Genomic DNA, 16,684 nt, shown 5'->3' with positions numbered 1-16,684 from the left:
AAGGGAAATCCAGCCGCGAGCTGCCCAGTGACGCGAGCCTACCAGATGAGCTAAATGCCTTTTATTCTCGCGTCAAGGCAATCAACACTGAAGCATGCATGAGAGCACGAGCTGTTCCGGACGACTGTGTGATCACACTCTCCGTAGCCGATGTGAGCAAGACCATTAAATAAGACAACATTCACAAGGCCGCAGCCCAGACGGATAACCAGGACGTGTATTCAGAGCATGGGCTGACCAACTGGAAAGTGTTTCTTCACTGACATTTTCAACCTCTCCTTGACCGAGTCTGTAATACCTACATGTTTTAAGCAGACCACCATTGTCCTTGTGCCCAAGAAAGGGAAGGTAACCTGCCTAAACTACTACCGCCCCGTAGCACTCATGTCGGTAGCCATGAAGTGCATTGAAAGGCTGGTCATAGCTAACACCATCATCTCAGAAACCCTAGACCCACTCCAATTCGTATACCGCCCCAACAGATCCACAAATGACGCAATCTCAATCGCACTCCACAATGCCTTTCCCACATGGACAAAAGGAACACCTATGTGAGAATGCTGTTCATTGATACATTTAGCTCAGCGTTCAACACCATAGTGCCCTCAAAGCGCATCACTAAGCTAAGGACCATGGGACTAAACAAATCCCTCTGTAACTGGATCCTGGACTTCCTGACAGGCCGCCCCCAGGTGGTGATCCTCAACACGAGGGCCCCTCAGGGGTGCGTGCTTAGTCCCCTCTGTACTCCCTGTTCACCCACGAATGCACAGCCAAGCACGACTCCAACACTATCATTACGTTTGCTAACGAAACAACAATGGTAGGCCTGATCACCGACAACGATGAAACAGCTTATAGGGAGGAGGTCAGAAACCTAGCAGTGTGGTGCCAGGACAACAACCTCTCCTTCAGCGTGCACAAGACAAAGGAGCTGATAGTGGACTACAGGAAAAGGAGGGCCGAACACACCCCCATTCACATTCACAGGACTGCAGTGGAGCAGGTCGAGAGTTAAGTTCCTTGGTGTCCACATCACCAACAAACTATCATGGTCCAAACACACCAAGACAGTCGTGAAGAGGGCACGACAATGCCTTTTCTCCCTCAGGAGACTGAAAAGATTTGGCATATGTCCTCAGATACTCAAAAAGTTCTACAGCTGCACCATCGAGAGCACCCTGGCCGGTTGCATCACTGCCTGGTATGGCAACTGCTCAGCATCCGACCGTAAGGCGTTACAGACGGTAGTGCATACGGCCTAGTAAATCACTGGGACCAAGCTTCCTGCCATCCAGCAGCTATATACTAGCCGGTGTCAAAGACTCCAGTCGCCAAAGTCATAGACTGTTCTCTCTGCTACCGCACGGCAAGCGGTACCGGAGCGTCAAGTCTAGGTCCAAAAGGCTCCTTAACAGCTTCTATCCCCAAGCCATAAGACTGCTGAACAATTAATCAAATGGCCACCTGAACTATTTGCATTGACCCCCCCCTCTTTGTTTTTACACTGCTGCTACTCGCTGTTTATTATCTATACATAGTCACTTTACCCCCTACCTACATTTAAAAATTACCTCGACTAACCTGTACCCCCGCACATTGACTCGGTACCGGTCCCCGCCGTATATAGCTTCATTATTGTTATTTTATTGTGTTACTTTTAATTCGATTTTTTACTTTAGTTTATTTAGTAAATATTTTCTTAACTCTATTTCTTGAACTGCATTGTTGGTTAAGGGCTCGTAAGTAAGCATTTCATGGTAAGGTCTACACCTGTTGTATTCGGCTCATGTGACAAATAACATTTTATTTGATAGTGAGGGAAAATGGCGGCAATAACACCCACCGTGATCTTGAGGTCACCACCGCTTTCCCCAATCTGAGGACCAAAGCAAGCAACATAGAAAAATCATAAAGGGCCAGAGGAGATGCCAGCTCCCCAGATAATATTATGCTATAGTGAAATTGAGTAAATGAAATACTGTACAAAAACCTAAAACTCATAAGCACGATATGCATCTGAAGTCTGAACCCATGCAACAGAATAAATAAATATGTTGAATTGTGTACCAAAATTCTTTATAGTTTTGTTTATTCTATAACATTTTCCCTGCTCTTCCTTGCTCTATAAACTCTCTCCAGCCCCAAACGCTGTTTGAGGACTAGACTACCAAAGCCACACTGCCACATAGACACTGTGCTCGCTCTGGAAAACTTTACAGTTTACTATTACCATACAGATCTTATTAGCTGTTGTCCTCACCTATTCATCTGAAGACAAAACAAACAGTCAGGGTCCAACCGTTTCCACAAATTGATGGAGAAGCTGTTCCCTTTCCCAACCACGAAGGAAATGCTTACCTTCCATGGAAAAGTCTGTTAGCCAACATGGAGTTCATCGATGTCTTATACTCCAGATAGCCACTGAGAAACAGAGACACAGATAATGACAAAATGACAACCATCAACATCACAGGCTGCACTGGGCTTCAGCATCTTCTGTCTAATTTGTGGGGAGATGAATGTGTTACAACAGGGATATTGTGATACTCAATGTCATAGGCCCCAGTAATTTCAAGACCACTTCGAAACATACGGTGTAAAAAGCCACAAAATCCCCAGTATTAACAGGCACATAAAGCTAATCAAGCAGCAAATCCCTCATACAGGAATATGGACTGTAAGCACAAAACTGGATTTCCCCCTAAATAGGGGGTTTAATGCTGTTTCAACTAGAAATCATCATGGGATTTCAGCCATGTTTGGGGAAAATATAAAAATGTAAAGTCTATAAATACTCTGAGATGTAATGTACAGTAACCAGACAATTCTCTAATGTGTATCAGCTTCTCACCTTACTCCTAACTGCAGTAGTAATAGATGTATTAAGTAATAATAGCAGTGGTTAAATGTAGGGAGGCAGCAGTATGGACATCGCTTTTCTTCCCTTATTCTAAAATGTATCTAGACACTTGCATTAGTGTGCAACATTACCCAAAGTGTCCGAACCCCTCTCACCTATACAGTTCCCATGTCTCTGGGGTGGGGAAGATTCGGATGAACCCCCCTCGTCTCTCGTGCTCCTCTCTTATCCTCCTCAGGACTTTCAACTGCCATTGAGAAGAAAAAAAAGAGAACCCTTAACTACAATTCTATGTTAGTGATAGATAATATGATAGATCTGCATGAGAGGGAAACTAACTTCAGCTATGTATATTTACCTCCTCAGCAGTCAGACCCAGAGTGCTGTCCCCCTGTTTACTTCCTGGCTTCTCCTTAGGCCCGTCTGTGTCAGTGTTGTTGGCTGACAGGGGTCTCTGCCGCTGCAGGAGAGGAGGAGAATGAACACATTGTTATATTGATACTGTACCATCCACGTACTTCCCACATAAATCCACCCTGATACTGGTTTAATACATAAATCCACCCTGATACTAGTTCAATAAATGAAGAGTTTAATACATAAATCCACCCTGATACTGGTTTAATAGGTGTAATAAATAGGATGTTAATGCAAGTTGGCTAGCGCTGTTAAATTCTTACATTTGCACCTAAAAAATCATCTCACACACTGATAAAACTAATACATCTTAAAATGTAACAATCTGCTTATCTTTACATACAGAAAGCACCAACTACATTGAAAATGTAAAAAAAAATCATCCCCTTTCCTCCCTCCCTGGGTTACATAAATGGCACATTTTCTATCTTGGCTAGCTGGCATTCCTGACTCCCTCTTACTCGACATGCATGACCAGGGCTGATTGACGACTGGAGCGCAGGTTTGAACCCGGTCAGACAGCAGGGGCATAACCCCGCAGGATCACATACAGCATTTGTCATCTAAATAGTGGGGGGGGAGTTAACTTTTAATTTGTCTGACTGGTTGGGGGAAATATTAAATAATCTCAACTGTTGCTCCTAATCACAGTATAGGGAAAAGGACAGGTTGTCCCTAGGAGCCCAAGATTCTGTAACTGCCACTCTAACAGGACTGCTATAGTGGCAAGATTATTTTGCTGTGTCTAACCGGCAGAGGGGCTGAGGCATTGCACACTTGTACTAATGTGATGGATTCTAAGAGCTGCATTGCGATGCTTATAAATCAGTCTTGCCCAGACCAATCTACTAAAGACTTTTTGATTTAAAGCACCACTTTAAGACCTTGATGCATAAATCGATAGAGGGTACTTTTTGGAAGCCGCAAGTAGGGAAAATAGCAGAATAGTTTGGACTCAAAAAGAGAGTCTAAAAAGTATAAGCGGTTGAAAAAGTTGCTTTCTTACCAGCTAAATGTAAAGACGTCACGGTGGTGAGGGAGAGGGAAAAGGTGCAGCAGGGTTAATGTCATTGGGTTAGAGGATATGAGAAGGCAGGACAACTTACCACTCTGGAGGGTGCAATGGCGGACTGAGCAGATAAAGGACGCTAAGAGAGGCAATGGAGTGTAAGTGACAGTGAGATGAACATCAGCCGCTAACTACACCTCACTGTAAACATACACATATGCAATGAAGCACACTTGGACAAGCACATCGAAAGACACACAGACACATGCATACAGTACACATTGAACAAACTTCCAGCCTTCTTACTGTAGAGAAACTATCTGTGCTCATTGCACGATAGCTATAAGGTGGAGTAGAAAAATGTCTGATTTGATGTCCCACCAGCAGATCCCAGCCCAGACCGGGTGCAGTAGTTGACTGCACTGAGCCAAGTGTATTTGCTGCTGTGGCATCATTTAGCAAACGGGCCTAGTGAGAGGATTAGTCACTTGATAAAAAATGATAAATAATAATCCACAGAGCGCCGCACTCGCAGTGCTGATGATGTCACCCCAACACTGCAATTACATTAACAGTTGTTTTTCATGAGAATGATTTTCCATGAGGGCAAAAAGGGCTCAGCTCTAACAGCAAAACAAGTACAGTACAGCACAGTAAGAGACATGAGATGCTGAGAAAGACGTTCCATGAAGTTAGGTTACAATTGAAGTCAGAAGTTAACATACACTTAGGTTGGAGAATTTAAAACTAGTTTTTCAACCACTCCACTAATTTCTTGTTAACAAACTATAGTTTTGGCAAGTCGGTTAGGACATCTACTTTGTGCATGACACAAGTACATTTTCCAACAATTGTTTACAGACAGATTATTTCACTGTATCACAATTCCAGTGGGTCAGAAGTTTACATACACTAAGTTACTGTGCCTTTAAACAGCTTGGAAAATTCCAGAAAATGAAGTCATGGCTATAGAAGCTTCTGATTAATTGGCTAATTGACATCATTTGAGTCAATTGGAGGTGTACCTGTGGATGTATTTCAAGGCCTACCTTCAAACTGAATGCCTCTTTGCTTCACATCATGGGAAAATCTAAAGAACTCAGCCAAGACCTCAGGAAAATAAATTGTAGACCTCTACAAGTCTGGTTCATCCTTGGGAGCAATTTCCAAACGCCTGAAGGTACCAAGTTCATCTGTACAAACAATAGTACGCAAGTATAAACACCATGGGACCACGCAGCCATCATACCGCTCATGAAGGAGACGCATTCTGTCTCCTAGAGATGAACATACTTTGGGGCGAAAAGTGCAAATAAATCCCAGAACAGCAGCAAAGGACATTGTGAAGATGCTGGAGGAAAGAGGTACAAAAGTATCTATATCCACAGTAAAACAAGTCCTATATCGACATAACCTGAAAGGCCACTCAGCAAGGAAGAAGCCACTGCTCCAAAACCGCCATAAAAAAGCCAGACTAGGGTTTGCAACTGCACATGGGGACAAAGATCGTACTTTTTGGAGAAATGTCCTCTGGTCTGATGAAACAAAAATAGAACTGTTTGGCCATAATGACCATCATTATGTTTGGAGGAAAAAGGGGGAGGCTTGCAAGCCGAAGAACACCATCCCAACCGTGAAGCACAGGGGTGGCAGCATCTTGTTGTGGGGGTGCTTTGCTGCTGGAGGGACTGGTGCACATCACAAAATAGATGGCAGCATGAGGATGGAAAATTCTGTGGATATATTGAAGCAATATCAAGACATCAGTCAGGAAGTTAAAGCTTGGTCGCAAATTGGTCTTCCAAATGGACAATGACACCAAGCATCCTTCCAAAGTTGTGGAAAAATGGCTTAAGGACAACAAAGTCAAGGCATTGGAGTGGCCATCACAAAGCCCTGACCTCAATCCTACAGACAATTTGTGGGCAGAACTGAAGGGTGTGCGAGCAAGGAGGCCTACAAACCTGATTCAGTTACACCAGCTCTGTCAGGAGGAATGGGCCAAAATTCACCCAACTTATTGTGGGAAGCTTGTGGAAGGCTACTCGAAATGTTTGACCCAAGTTAAACAATTTAAAGGCAATGCTACCAAATACTAATTGAGTGCATGTAAACTTCTGACCCACTGGGAATGTGATGAAAGAAATAAAATATTAAATAAATCATTCTCTCTATTATTATTCTATTATTTCACATTCTTAAAATAAAGTGGTGATCCTGACTGACCTAAGACAAGGAATTTTTACTAGGATTAAATGTCAGGAATTGTGAAAAACTGAGTTTAAATGTATTTGGCTAAGGTGTATGTAAACTTCCGACTTCAACTGTATATGTGTATATGGCATGGAAAGACGGTTCCTTCAGATGTCTAAACTAAAATCACTTTTTTGTGAAACAAAAAGAAGGGTGGTGTCCCATACCTGTGCTTTGTGGGCTGGGTACTTCAGGCCCGGGTCCAGAGCCACCCGTTCAGAGCGGGGTTGTCGTAGCAGGGGGTCCTGACAAACAAAGCCTGCAGGGACATGACACTACAATGAGTAAATGACAGTGGCCAAATATTCTAGAGAGCATGTGTTATCTATAGCAGTAAAGCCACATGAATAAAGATCAATCTGATACTACCATTTGTGACATCAATACGGCAGCTATAGTCCTAATCTTTCTCCACAGTTCTTCTCACACCGACTCCCAATAATTGACATATGCTCTCTCTTTCTAAAACTCACTATGAGCTAACTGATCCAAGAAGTGAACACAGAAAAACTACTTTATACTTTCCCTTCATACTTTCTCATGCAGAGTGATAGGAAAACTTATTTTGGATCAAATCGACAGCTCAGGTCCTGAGGTTCTTTGTACTGCCTCATCCAAGCCGTCAGGTAAGAATCGGGCTCTTGCCACGTTCTTGTCTAAATGCAGCAATTATTACAAGCACGGCTGACGCGTTACTGACAGCTACACACAAGGGGAAAATGAATGCTAATGGCATGCTGTCATTATTTACAGAGCTGGTATGCAGCCCAAGTGTTATCTGCCAAAAGCACCGGGGTTTGTTTGGTGAATAATAGATGGGGTATGTTTTACATGTCACTGCTCATTTTCCCCAGGCCTGCACTCATGCATCAGTCCAAAGATAACTGGATATTTATGATTCCCTCCTCTCATTTAATGAGCGGGAGGGAGTGCACGGAGATCCAGCCGCAAGCTGGCCCTGGTACAGACATACACATCACAGTCCCTCACACAGCGCCATTAGATATGGCCTCCAGGCTCTGGGGCTCAGTGGCATTTAATATCGTCAATGGATCATGACAGGGAGGTACAAACAAGATGATGACAAAAGTACTGATATGAACATACGGGGAGATTAAATGTAACCTTTATTTAACTAGGCAAGTCTGTTAAGAACAAATTCTTATTTACAATGACGGCATACCGGGGAACAGTGGGTTAACTGCCTTGTTCAGAGGCAGAACGACAGATTTTTACCTTCTCAGCTTGGGGATTCGATCCAGCAACCTTTCAGTTACTGGCCCAATGCTCTAACAACTAGACTACCTGCCACCCCAAATGAGCTGTACTTGTAGTACAAGTGTCATTGTCAATGCTCAACTTGCTTTGGAAAAAATTGGCTGAGAATGAAAGTGTAATAAGAATATTTATTTCAGATGTGGACTTGAACTTCTATCAAATATTCTCCACAGCTCCAACCTGGCTATCTGAGAATGCATTAATTGTGAAGGAAGGTGACATCACAAAGACATGTAATTCTCTGCATTAAGAGTCTGTTGTATAAACAGTGTTAATCTGCACCTAGGGCTAACCAATTTTTTGTTTGCAAGCTAAGGATTTATTTGGATTAATAATGTGAGATCGCATTTCTCAAGAGAGCTTAATGACTCCAAAACAACCAAGTCATCTGTTGACAATTTCCCCTGCCAGTCATTGAATGTCAATTACAATGATGCCTGTGGTTTCTCCACAATTCTGAGGCCCCATTATGGAGCAATCCTACTAGGCATATTCTCTATTATACAACGTTAAACTAAGTGTGGGGCAAAAGTTAGTGTAAAACAATGCCTGACTATCTCCACAGGCTGAAACCAAGCGTCAGGCAGCAGAATGGCCAATTAGTGGCTTTCTTCATTCGCAGTGAGGATTTGCTGAAGAAAGCCCTAATAACAAGAGACACCGGGCTGAAAAATAAGCGTAGTGGAACCTGCTGCAGGCTAAATGCTGAGGATGGCAGGAGCCAGGGCCAACAAAGTTTCCATCTACACTGGCACTCCCCAGCTAGGCCCCAGCCCAGTTCACAGGTAAAGAGAGGCCTTGGAGGAGACATGGAAACGGGTGTTAAAGGCATGAGCAAAGTGATCACATGATCACAAAGGGCAACTCATTAAGCAGCCTGACCAAGACATGTCCTAAATGAAGTGTTGAGAATCGGGCCTGTTCTTTACTCACTTATTATGCAAAGCTATTGAGATGGCTTTAAAAATGTTTGTGTGCATGATTAGACAGATGTCTGCCTGAGAAAAGGTCCTTACAATTCATTATACTGTCAAAATGGAAATAGATGTCTTAGCAACAGTGATTATAATGAGATAAAGAGCCTGCATGGCAATTTGTGGATTCCTAAAACCTGGACCTTTCTGACAAACTAGGCTTTAAAACAAGAAATATATAGAGGTTTTGGTTTACTCAGTCACATCATAAAGATCATGTGGTTTAAAATAAACAGGTGGGTAGGGTTGGGCGGTACACCATATACGCGGTATCCTGCGGTATTTCAAAATACCATCAGTATGACTTTCCAATAAGGTCAATACCCAATATTAAATTTTTTTATACACATTTGAATATTAGTACTTTTTAAATAAATACCTATATAGTCAACTTGTGCACTAGGTAATAGATAAAGCAGATCGCGTTCATCATTTTGCTTGTTAGACTATTTTGTTTGCCAGCTTATATACCTTATAATGATTAAGTTAACTAAATAAGATTTGCCAAATAAATCCTCTCGAGCTGGGTTTTACTATCTTGCTAATGTTAGCTAAGTGGCTAAAGTTAGCTTGCAAGATCAAGCTTCTTGATAACAGGAGCAGAGACAATCCTCTCCTGGATTAAGATCCATGCTGTCTAATGTTTGTTTTGTGCATGCTGCAAACTGCATTTTGATATGTACTGAACAAAAATATAAAATGCAACATGTCAAGTGTTGGTCCCATGTTTCATGAGCTGAAATAAAAGATCCCAGAAATGTTACATATTCACAAAAAGCTTATTTCTCTAAAATGTTGGGCACAAATCCCTGTTAGTGAACATTTCTCCTTTGCCATCATAATCCATCCACGTGTGGCATATCAAGAAGCAGATTAAACAGCATGATCATTACAAGGTGCACCTTGTGCAGTGGACAATAAAAGGCCACTCTAAAATGTGCAGTTGTCACAACACAATGCCACAGATGTCTCAAGTTTTGAGGGAGTGTGCAATTGACATACTGACTGCAGGAATGTCCACCAGAGCAGTTGCCAGATAATTTAATGTTAATTTCTCTGCCATATGCCACATCCAATGGCCTTTTAGAGAATTTGGCAGTACGTCCAACTGGCCTCATAACCGCAGACCACGTGTATGGTGGCGGTGGGGTTATGGTATGGGCAGGCATAAGCTACAAAGAACACAATTGCGTTTTATTGTTGGTAATTTGAATGCACAGAAATACCGTGACGAAATACCATTTATTTTAAAGTATCTGTGTCCAGATGCATATCTGTATTCCCAGTCACATTCCCAGCCATAGATTAGGGCCTAATGAATTTACTGTATTTAAATTGACTGATTTCCTCATATAAACTTTAACTCAGTAAAATCTTAGAAATTGTTGCATGTTGCGTTTATATTTTTGTTCAGTATACTTACATAACTTTATGAGCTGGGTTGTCAGTCTTAGTAGTAAATGTTTGCATTTGCGCGTTAGCATTTACCTAGCATCCACTATGAGGATTCCATAGTACTAGTTAGCATTCTGGTAAGTAACTTTAAGTGGGTTTACGTTTGAAAAATATATATATAGCGCCCCTTGTGTGCACTACTGGTAATTCCGTATATCCCCAGGATGACACAGGCACGGTATGAAGGTATGGACATCTGGATACCGTCCAACTCTACAGGTGGGTATGTAATAAACAGAAACATTTTGGCCAAGAGCATTCATTCAGGTGTAGTCGCCAGACCAAACCCTTGGCATTCCTCCCTCCCAAAAACCCATGCATTAACACTTTTATTATGTGCAGAAAGAGAGGGAGAGAGAAAGACTCACCCACAATAGAAAACATGTCTGATATCATGCTGGCCTTTATCTTCAGATCCAGAGGAGCATCGCTGGAATGAAAGATTCAAATCATATAAAAACGAACAAAAGACATTAGAAAGACATCAAAGTCCATACAGTAAAATAACACAATATGCCCTCTCACAAACAAGTGCAATCCCAAAGTTGTAGAGGACAAAAACGTTTCAATCAGTCAACTCACAGAATTTACTGGGCTGGAAAGAACTGCTCAGATGTATTTCAAGAGGATGAGGACATAAAAGCTTACATTTAGCCACTGGGTATTTATCAACAAACGAAGTGTAAATCCTCAAACATGCCATTTCATTATGTGTTATATTAACATGTCTATTCCTAGAGCTCACCAGAGGATGTTTAAGGGTTTATGGGAGGAAAACAGAAGTGTGTTTCATCTCAAAGAAGGACAAGAAGAACACTTGTTTGAGTTTCCCTAAAGTCCCTTCAGCAATTTACACGGTCTTTTTTATAGTAATGCTCTCAGAATGATGTTCAGAGAGCAACTGCTGTAAGGTCAAAGATTGAAGATCTGGCATAAGCATGTATTTGTTCCTGTGAACCGTGAGATGACATGCAGTCAGTCACTCACCAGGCCAGGGAGGGAGAGAGGTTGACCTCTAGGAGCCATGGTTTGAGGTTGGAGTCGATGAGCACATCAAAGCCATACAGTTCTGTAGATAAATACACACACATGAATAATGGAATTACCAGAGGACATGGGAGGTCAGCAGAGTCTGGCTCTATTCTGGCTTCTGCTGACCCCATTTGTGATGAATAGGAATCTTTTCCCAACCACATATTAGGCTAAGTAATAGGCTAGGGACTAGCGTTTTTCCTGGTCAGGTCACGTGGGGAGGAAAACCTTCTGATCCTAGTGATGGAAGAGCCTGTTGTCTTATAAACAATAAGCCACAATATAACACAGAAGACTTCAAGCTTATCTTGGTTCACACAAACTGGCAGTTGACAACATGGCTGGTTTTCGGGCTACTGATTATATGGATATTAAATATCCAATCACTCAGAGAGAGAAACTACATCAAACGACTGCTGCTACTGAGGATTGGCTGGCTGCATTACATTAGCTAAGTATATTGACATTTCAGCTCCACTGAGCTGCTTACATAAGAGCTGAGATGAGAACAGAGCATGTGAGCGGAGTAGAGCAGTTGGAAATCCCGCTCATCGCTCATGGAGCGGTTCTCCACTCCGGTGCTTCATGTCCTTTCCAACCACTTTCCAAAAACTGCTACTCCAAATTCGCTCCATTCGTTAAAATCACAATTTAACACAATCACAATCTACTTTTGTGACTACCATTTGGTTTTGAAGTATTGAAACCAAACCATATGATTTGAAAGGAAAGTATTTGAATAAACATGAAAATGTGAATGTAAGAAGCGCACACAATTTCAAAAATAGGCTACATGTCATATTAAAAAAGCATATAAACACTCTAAATAGGTCAGGAGCCAGACAGGGAATCTAAGAAGGAATGAAAATTAATTACCTAGGCTAAATTATTTCAATTATTTGAAGCCTATAAAGAAATACACTGAAGCATGTGCGAGTGCGACACAATAGGCTGTTAGGGACATAAAGCCCTCAGCATTTAAACATTTCATTATCTTAAATCGTTATATAGTCTATAAATTGCGCATCATCAAATCTGCTTTCAAATCAAATAATTTGTCGTCACACGCTTACTTACAGGTCCTGTTCCAACAATGCAAAATTAAAGATCAATTCATTTTTTAAATAAAAGTGACACAGTGAATAACGAATAAAAATAACATGGCTATACAGGGCATTCGGAAAGTATTCAGACCCCTTGACGTTTTCCACATTTTGTTACGTTACAACCTTACTCTAAATGAATTAAATAAATGTTTTTCCTCATCCACACACAAAGTGAAAACAGGTTGAGAAATTTTGGCACATTTACTACAAATAAAAAAAACTGAAATACCTTATTTACATAAGTATTCTGTTTTTCAGTGGCAGGGACTGGGAGACTAGTCAGGTTTGAGGGAAGGATGAACGGAGCAAAGTACAGAGAGATCCTTGATGAAAACCTGCTCCTGAGCACTCAGGACCTCAGACTGGGGTGAAGGTTCACCTTCCATCAGGACAATGACCCTAAGCACACAGCCAAGACAACGCAGGAGTGGCTTCGGGACAAGTCTCTGAATGTCCTTGAGTGGCCCAGCCAGAGCCCAGACTTGAACCCGATCGAACATCTCTGGAGAGACCTGAAAATAGCTGTGCAGCGACGCTCCCCATCCAACCTGACAGAGCTTGAGAGGATCTGCAGAGAAGAATGGGAGAAACTCCCCAAATACAGGTGTGCCAAGCTTGTAGCGTCATACCCAAGAAGACTCGAGGCTGTAGTCACTGCCAAAGATGCTTCAACAAAGTACTGAGTAAAGGGTCTGAATACTTATGTAAATGTGATACGTTTTTTATTTTTTTGCTAAAATAAATCAGTTTTGCATTGTCATTATGGGGTATTGTCTGTAGATTGAGGGGGGGAAACGATTTAATCAATTTTAGAAGAAGGCTGTAACGTAACAAAATGTGGAAAAAGTAAAGGGGTACGAATACTTTCCAAATGCACTGTTTATAGGGAGTAGAACATAACATTGCTATATAAAGGGAGTAGAAAATAACATGGCTATATAAAAAGGGAGTACCAGTACCAAGTCGATGTATAGGGGTACAAGCTATGTACTGTACAGTACCAGTCAAATACAGTACCAGTCAAAAGTTTGGACACCTACTCATTCAAGGGTTCTTGTTTATTTTAACTATTTTCTACATTGTTGAATAATAGTGAAGACATCAACACTATGAAATAACACATATGGAATCATGTAGTAACCCAAAAAGTGCTAAACAAATCAAAATATATTTCAGATTCTTAGAGTCACCCTTTGCCTTGATGACAGCATTGCACACTAGGCATTCTCTCAACCAGCTTCATGAGGAATGCTTTTCCAACACTTTCGACACCAGTGATGTACTAGGCCATACGCACTACCCTCTGTAGTGCCTTGCGGTTGGATGCCAAGCAGTTGACATACCAAGCGGTGATGCAGCCAGGAAGATTCTCTTGATGGTGCAGCTGTAGAACTTTGAGGATCTGAGGACCCATGCCAAATCTTTTCAGCCTCATGAGGGGGGAAGAGGCGTTGTCGTGCCCTCTTCACGACCATGTTGGTGTTTGGACCATGATAAATCCTTAGTGATATGGACACCGAGGACCTTGAACCTCTCGACCTGCTCCACTACAGCACTGTCGATGTGAATGGGGGCATGATCGGCCCTCCGTTTCCTGTCGTCCACATCAGCTCCATTGTCTTACTGAAGACGATGGAGAGGTTGTCTTGGCACCACACTACCAGTTCTTTGACCTCCTCCCTATAGGCCGTCTCATCATCAACGTTGATCAGGTTTCCCACCGTTGTGTCATCAGCAAACTTAATGGTGGTGTTGGAGTCGTGCGCAGTCGTGGGGGAACAGGGAGTACAGGAGGGGACTAAGCACGCACACCTGGGGGGCCCCCGTGTTGAGGGTCAATGTGGCGGATGTGTTGTTGCATACCCTCAACACCTTGTGGCAGCCCATCAGGAATTCCAGGAACCAGTTGCAGAAGGAGGTGTTCAGTCACAAGGACCTTAGCTTAGTAATGAGCTGAGGGCTCTATGGTGTTGTACACTGAGATGTAGTCAATGAACAGCATTCCAATGTAGGTGTTCATTTTGTCCAAACAGGAAAGGTCAGTGTGGAGTGGAATAGAATTTGCATCATCTGTGGATCTGTTGGGGCGGTATGCAAACTAGTGGGTCCAGGGTGTCTGGGATGAAGGTCTTGATGTGAGCCGTGAATTTCAATGCATTTCATGGCTACAGATGTGAGTGCTATAGTCATTTAGACAGGTTACCTTGGTGTTCTTGGGCACAGGGACAATGGAGGTCTGCTTGAAACATGTAGGTATTACAGACTGGGTCAGGGAGAGGTTGAAAATGTCAGTGAAGACACTTGCCAACTGTTCAGTGCATGCTCCAAGTATGCATCCTGATAACCTGTTTAAAAAGGTGTCACTCACATTGGCTACAGAGAGCGTAGTCACACAGTTGTCCGGCACAGTGTTGCTTGCCTCGAAGCGAGCATAGAAGTAATTTAGCTTGTCTGGTAGGCTCGTGTCATTGGCCAGCTCACGGCTGTGCTTCCCTTTGTAGTCTGTAATAGTTTGCAAGCCCTGCCACATCCGACAAGCATCAGAGCCGGTGTAGTAGGATTCAATCTTAGTCCTGTATTGATGCTTTACCTGTTTGATGGTTCGTCGGAGGGCATAGCGGGATTTCTTAAAAGCGTCCGGGTTAGTATCTCGCTCCTTGAAAGCGGCAGCTCTAGCCTTTAGTTCAGTGAGGATGGTGCCTATAATCCATGGCTTCTGGTTGGGATATGTACAGTACGTACGGTAACTGTGAGGACTACGTCGTCGATGCACTTATTAATGAAGCCGGTGACTGATGTGGTAAACTCCGATGCCATCGGATGAATCACGGAACATATTCCCATCTGTGCTAGCGAAGCAGTCCTGTAGGTTAGCATCCGTTTCATCGGGCCACTTCCAAATTAAGCGTTTTAAATGGTACTTCCTGTTTCTGCTTGTAAACATGAATTATGAGGATAGAGTCAGATTTGCCAAATGGAGGGTGAGGGAGGGCTTTGTACACATGTCTGTGTGTGGAGTAAAGGTGGTCTTGAGTTATTTTTCCCCCTCTAGTTGCACAGGTGACATGCTGGTAGAAATTAGGTAAAACTGATTTTAATTTTCCTGCATTAAAAATCACTGGCCACTAGGAGTGCTGCCTCTGGATGAGCATTTTCTTATTGGCTTATGGCCCTATATAGCTCGTTGAGTGCGGTCTTAGTACCAGCATAGGTTTGTGGTGAGAAATAGACAGCTATGAAAAATATAGATGAACTCTTGGTAAATAGCATGGTTAACAGCTTATCATGAGGTATTCTAATTCATGCGAGTAGAACCTTGGAGACCTCCTTAATATTAGAGATTGCGCACCAGCTGTTAAAAGACACACACACCCCCGCCCTTGAGTTACGAGAAGCTGCCGTTCTGTCCTGCCGATGCATAGAAAACCTGGTTAGATTTATATTAACCATGCTCTCGTTCATCCAGGACTCCGTGAAGCATAGGACATTACAGTTCTTCAGGACCCGTTGATATGATAGTCTCGAACAGAGCTTGTCCAGTTTGTTCTCCAGTGATTGTACATTCACCAATAGAACAAAAAGGTAGAGGTGGTATATTCACTCGCCGCCGTAGTTTCATCAGGGTGCCCCCACGTCGGCCTCTACATCGTCGTATTTTCCTCTTTAGAGTGTCAAGGATTAGGGCCTGGTCCGGGTGAGCACTGTGTCCTGAATCCCTCATCCAAATTGAGGTTAGTGACCACTGTTTTGATGTCCGGAAGCTCTTTTCAGTCATAGGAAACGATGGCGGAAACATTATGTACAAACAAAATTCAGATCAGCACAAACAAACAAAATAGCATAATTGGTCAGGAGGCAATTATATACACTATCAAATGTTCATGCCATTATATACACACTTTAAAATCATTCTTCCACATTGGGCTGGTGTTGCTCAGTCAATATTGTAGCACAAAATTTGCCTACATGGTGATCTCAGTTTAAACCACACCTCAGTCCCAAACGGTCCCCCTCTAGGCCTAGCTGAAGAGAAGCAAATGATTATGACGGAGCAAATTATTGATAGACCCTGAACTCCAACCGAGCTAAGTTTGGAAAGAATTTTCCAAGTGCGAGGGACCTGGCGACTCAGACACACACATATATATATATATATATATATATATATATATATATTCCACTCCATCGTCAGCTTGGCAGAGAGCGACACAATAAAAGGCCTTTTACTGAGCGGTCAGGGAGTTCCCTGTGTACAAACTCATCCACTCCCCCCCACTCCCTCTCTCCTTCCTTCACG

General features: G+C 42.6%; 1 protein-coding gene across 4 annotated transcripts in view; it reads right to left on the bottom strand.

Annotated features, from left to right (window-relative positions):
- The window catches only part of ttll5 (tubulin tyrosine ligase-like family, member 5), a 100,026-nt gene that overhangs the window by 65,003 nt on the left and 18,339 nt on the right, over window positions 1–16,684 (bottom strand). For 3 of the 4 annotated variants that reach the window (XM_071366031.1, XM_071366034.1, XM_071366032.1), the window contains exons 13-20: window positions 11,237–11,318; window positions 10,618–10,679; window positions 6,710–6,801; window positions 4,387–4,428; window positions 3,222–3,323; window positions 3,019–3,110; window positions 2,362–2,424; window positions 1,847–1,879 (exon numbers count right to left, since the gene is read on the bottom strand). In XM_071366031.1, the coding sequence (XP_071222132.1) occupies window positions 1,847–1,879; window positions 2,362–2,424; window positions 3,019–3,110; window positions 3,222–3,323; window positions 4,387–4,428; window positions 6,710–6,801; window positions 10,618–10,679; window positions 11,237–11,318 (568 nt within the window). The remainder of the gene's footprint in view (window positions 1–1,846; window positions 1,880–2,361; window positions 2,425–3,018; window positions 3,111–3,221; window positions 3,324–4,386; window positions 4,429–6,709; window positions 6,802–10,617; window positions 10,680–11,236; window positions 11,319–16,684) is intronic. The other variant, XM_071366033.1, reaches the window with a different exon arrangement.

Source organism: Salvelinus alpinus, chromosome 25, assembly GCF_045679555.1.
Source record: "Salvelinus alpinus chromosome 25, SLU_Salpinus.1, whole genome shotgun sequence".
In the NCBI taxonomy this organism is placed as follows: Eukaryota; Metazoa; Chordata; class Actinopteri; order Salmoniformes; family Salmonidae; genus Salvelinus; species Salvelinus alpinus.
This window is presented reverse-complemented; position numbering and strand designations above follow the sequence as displayed.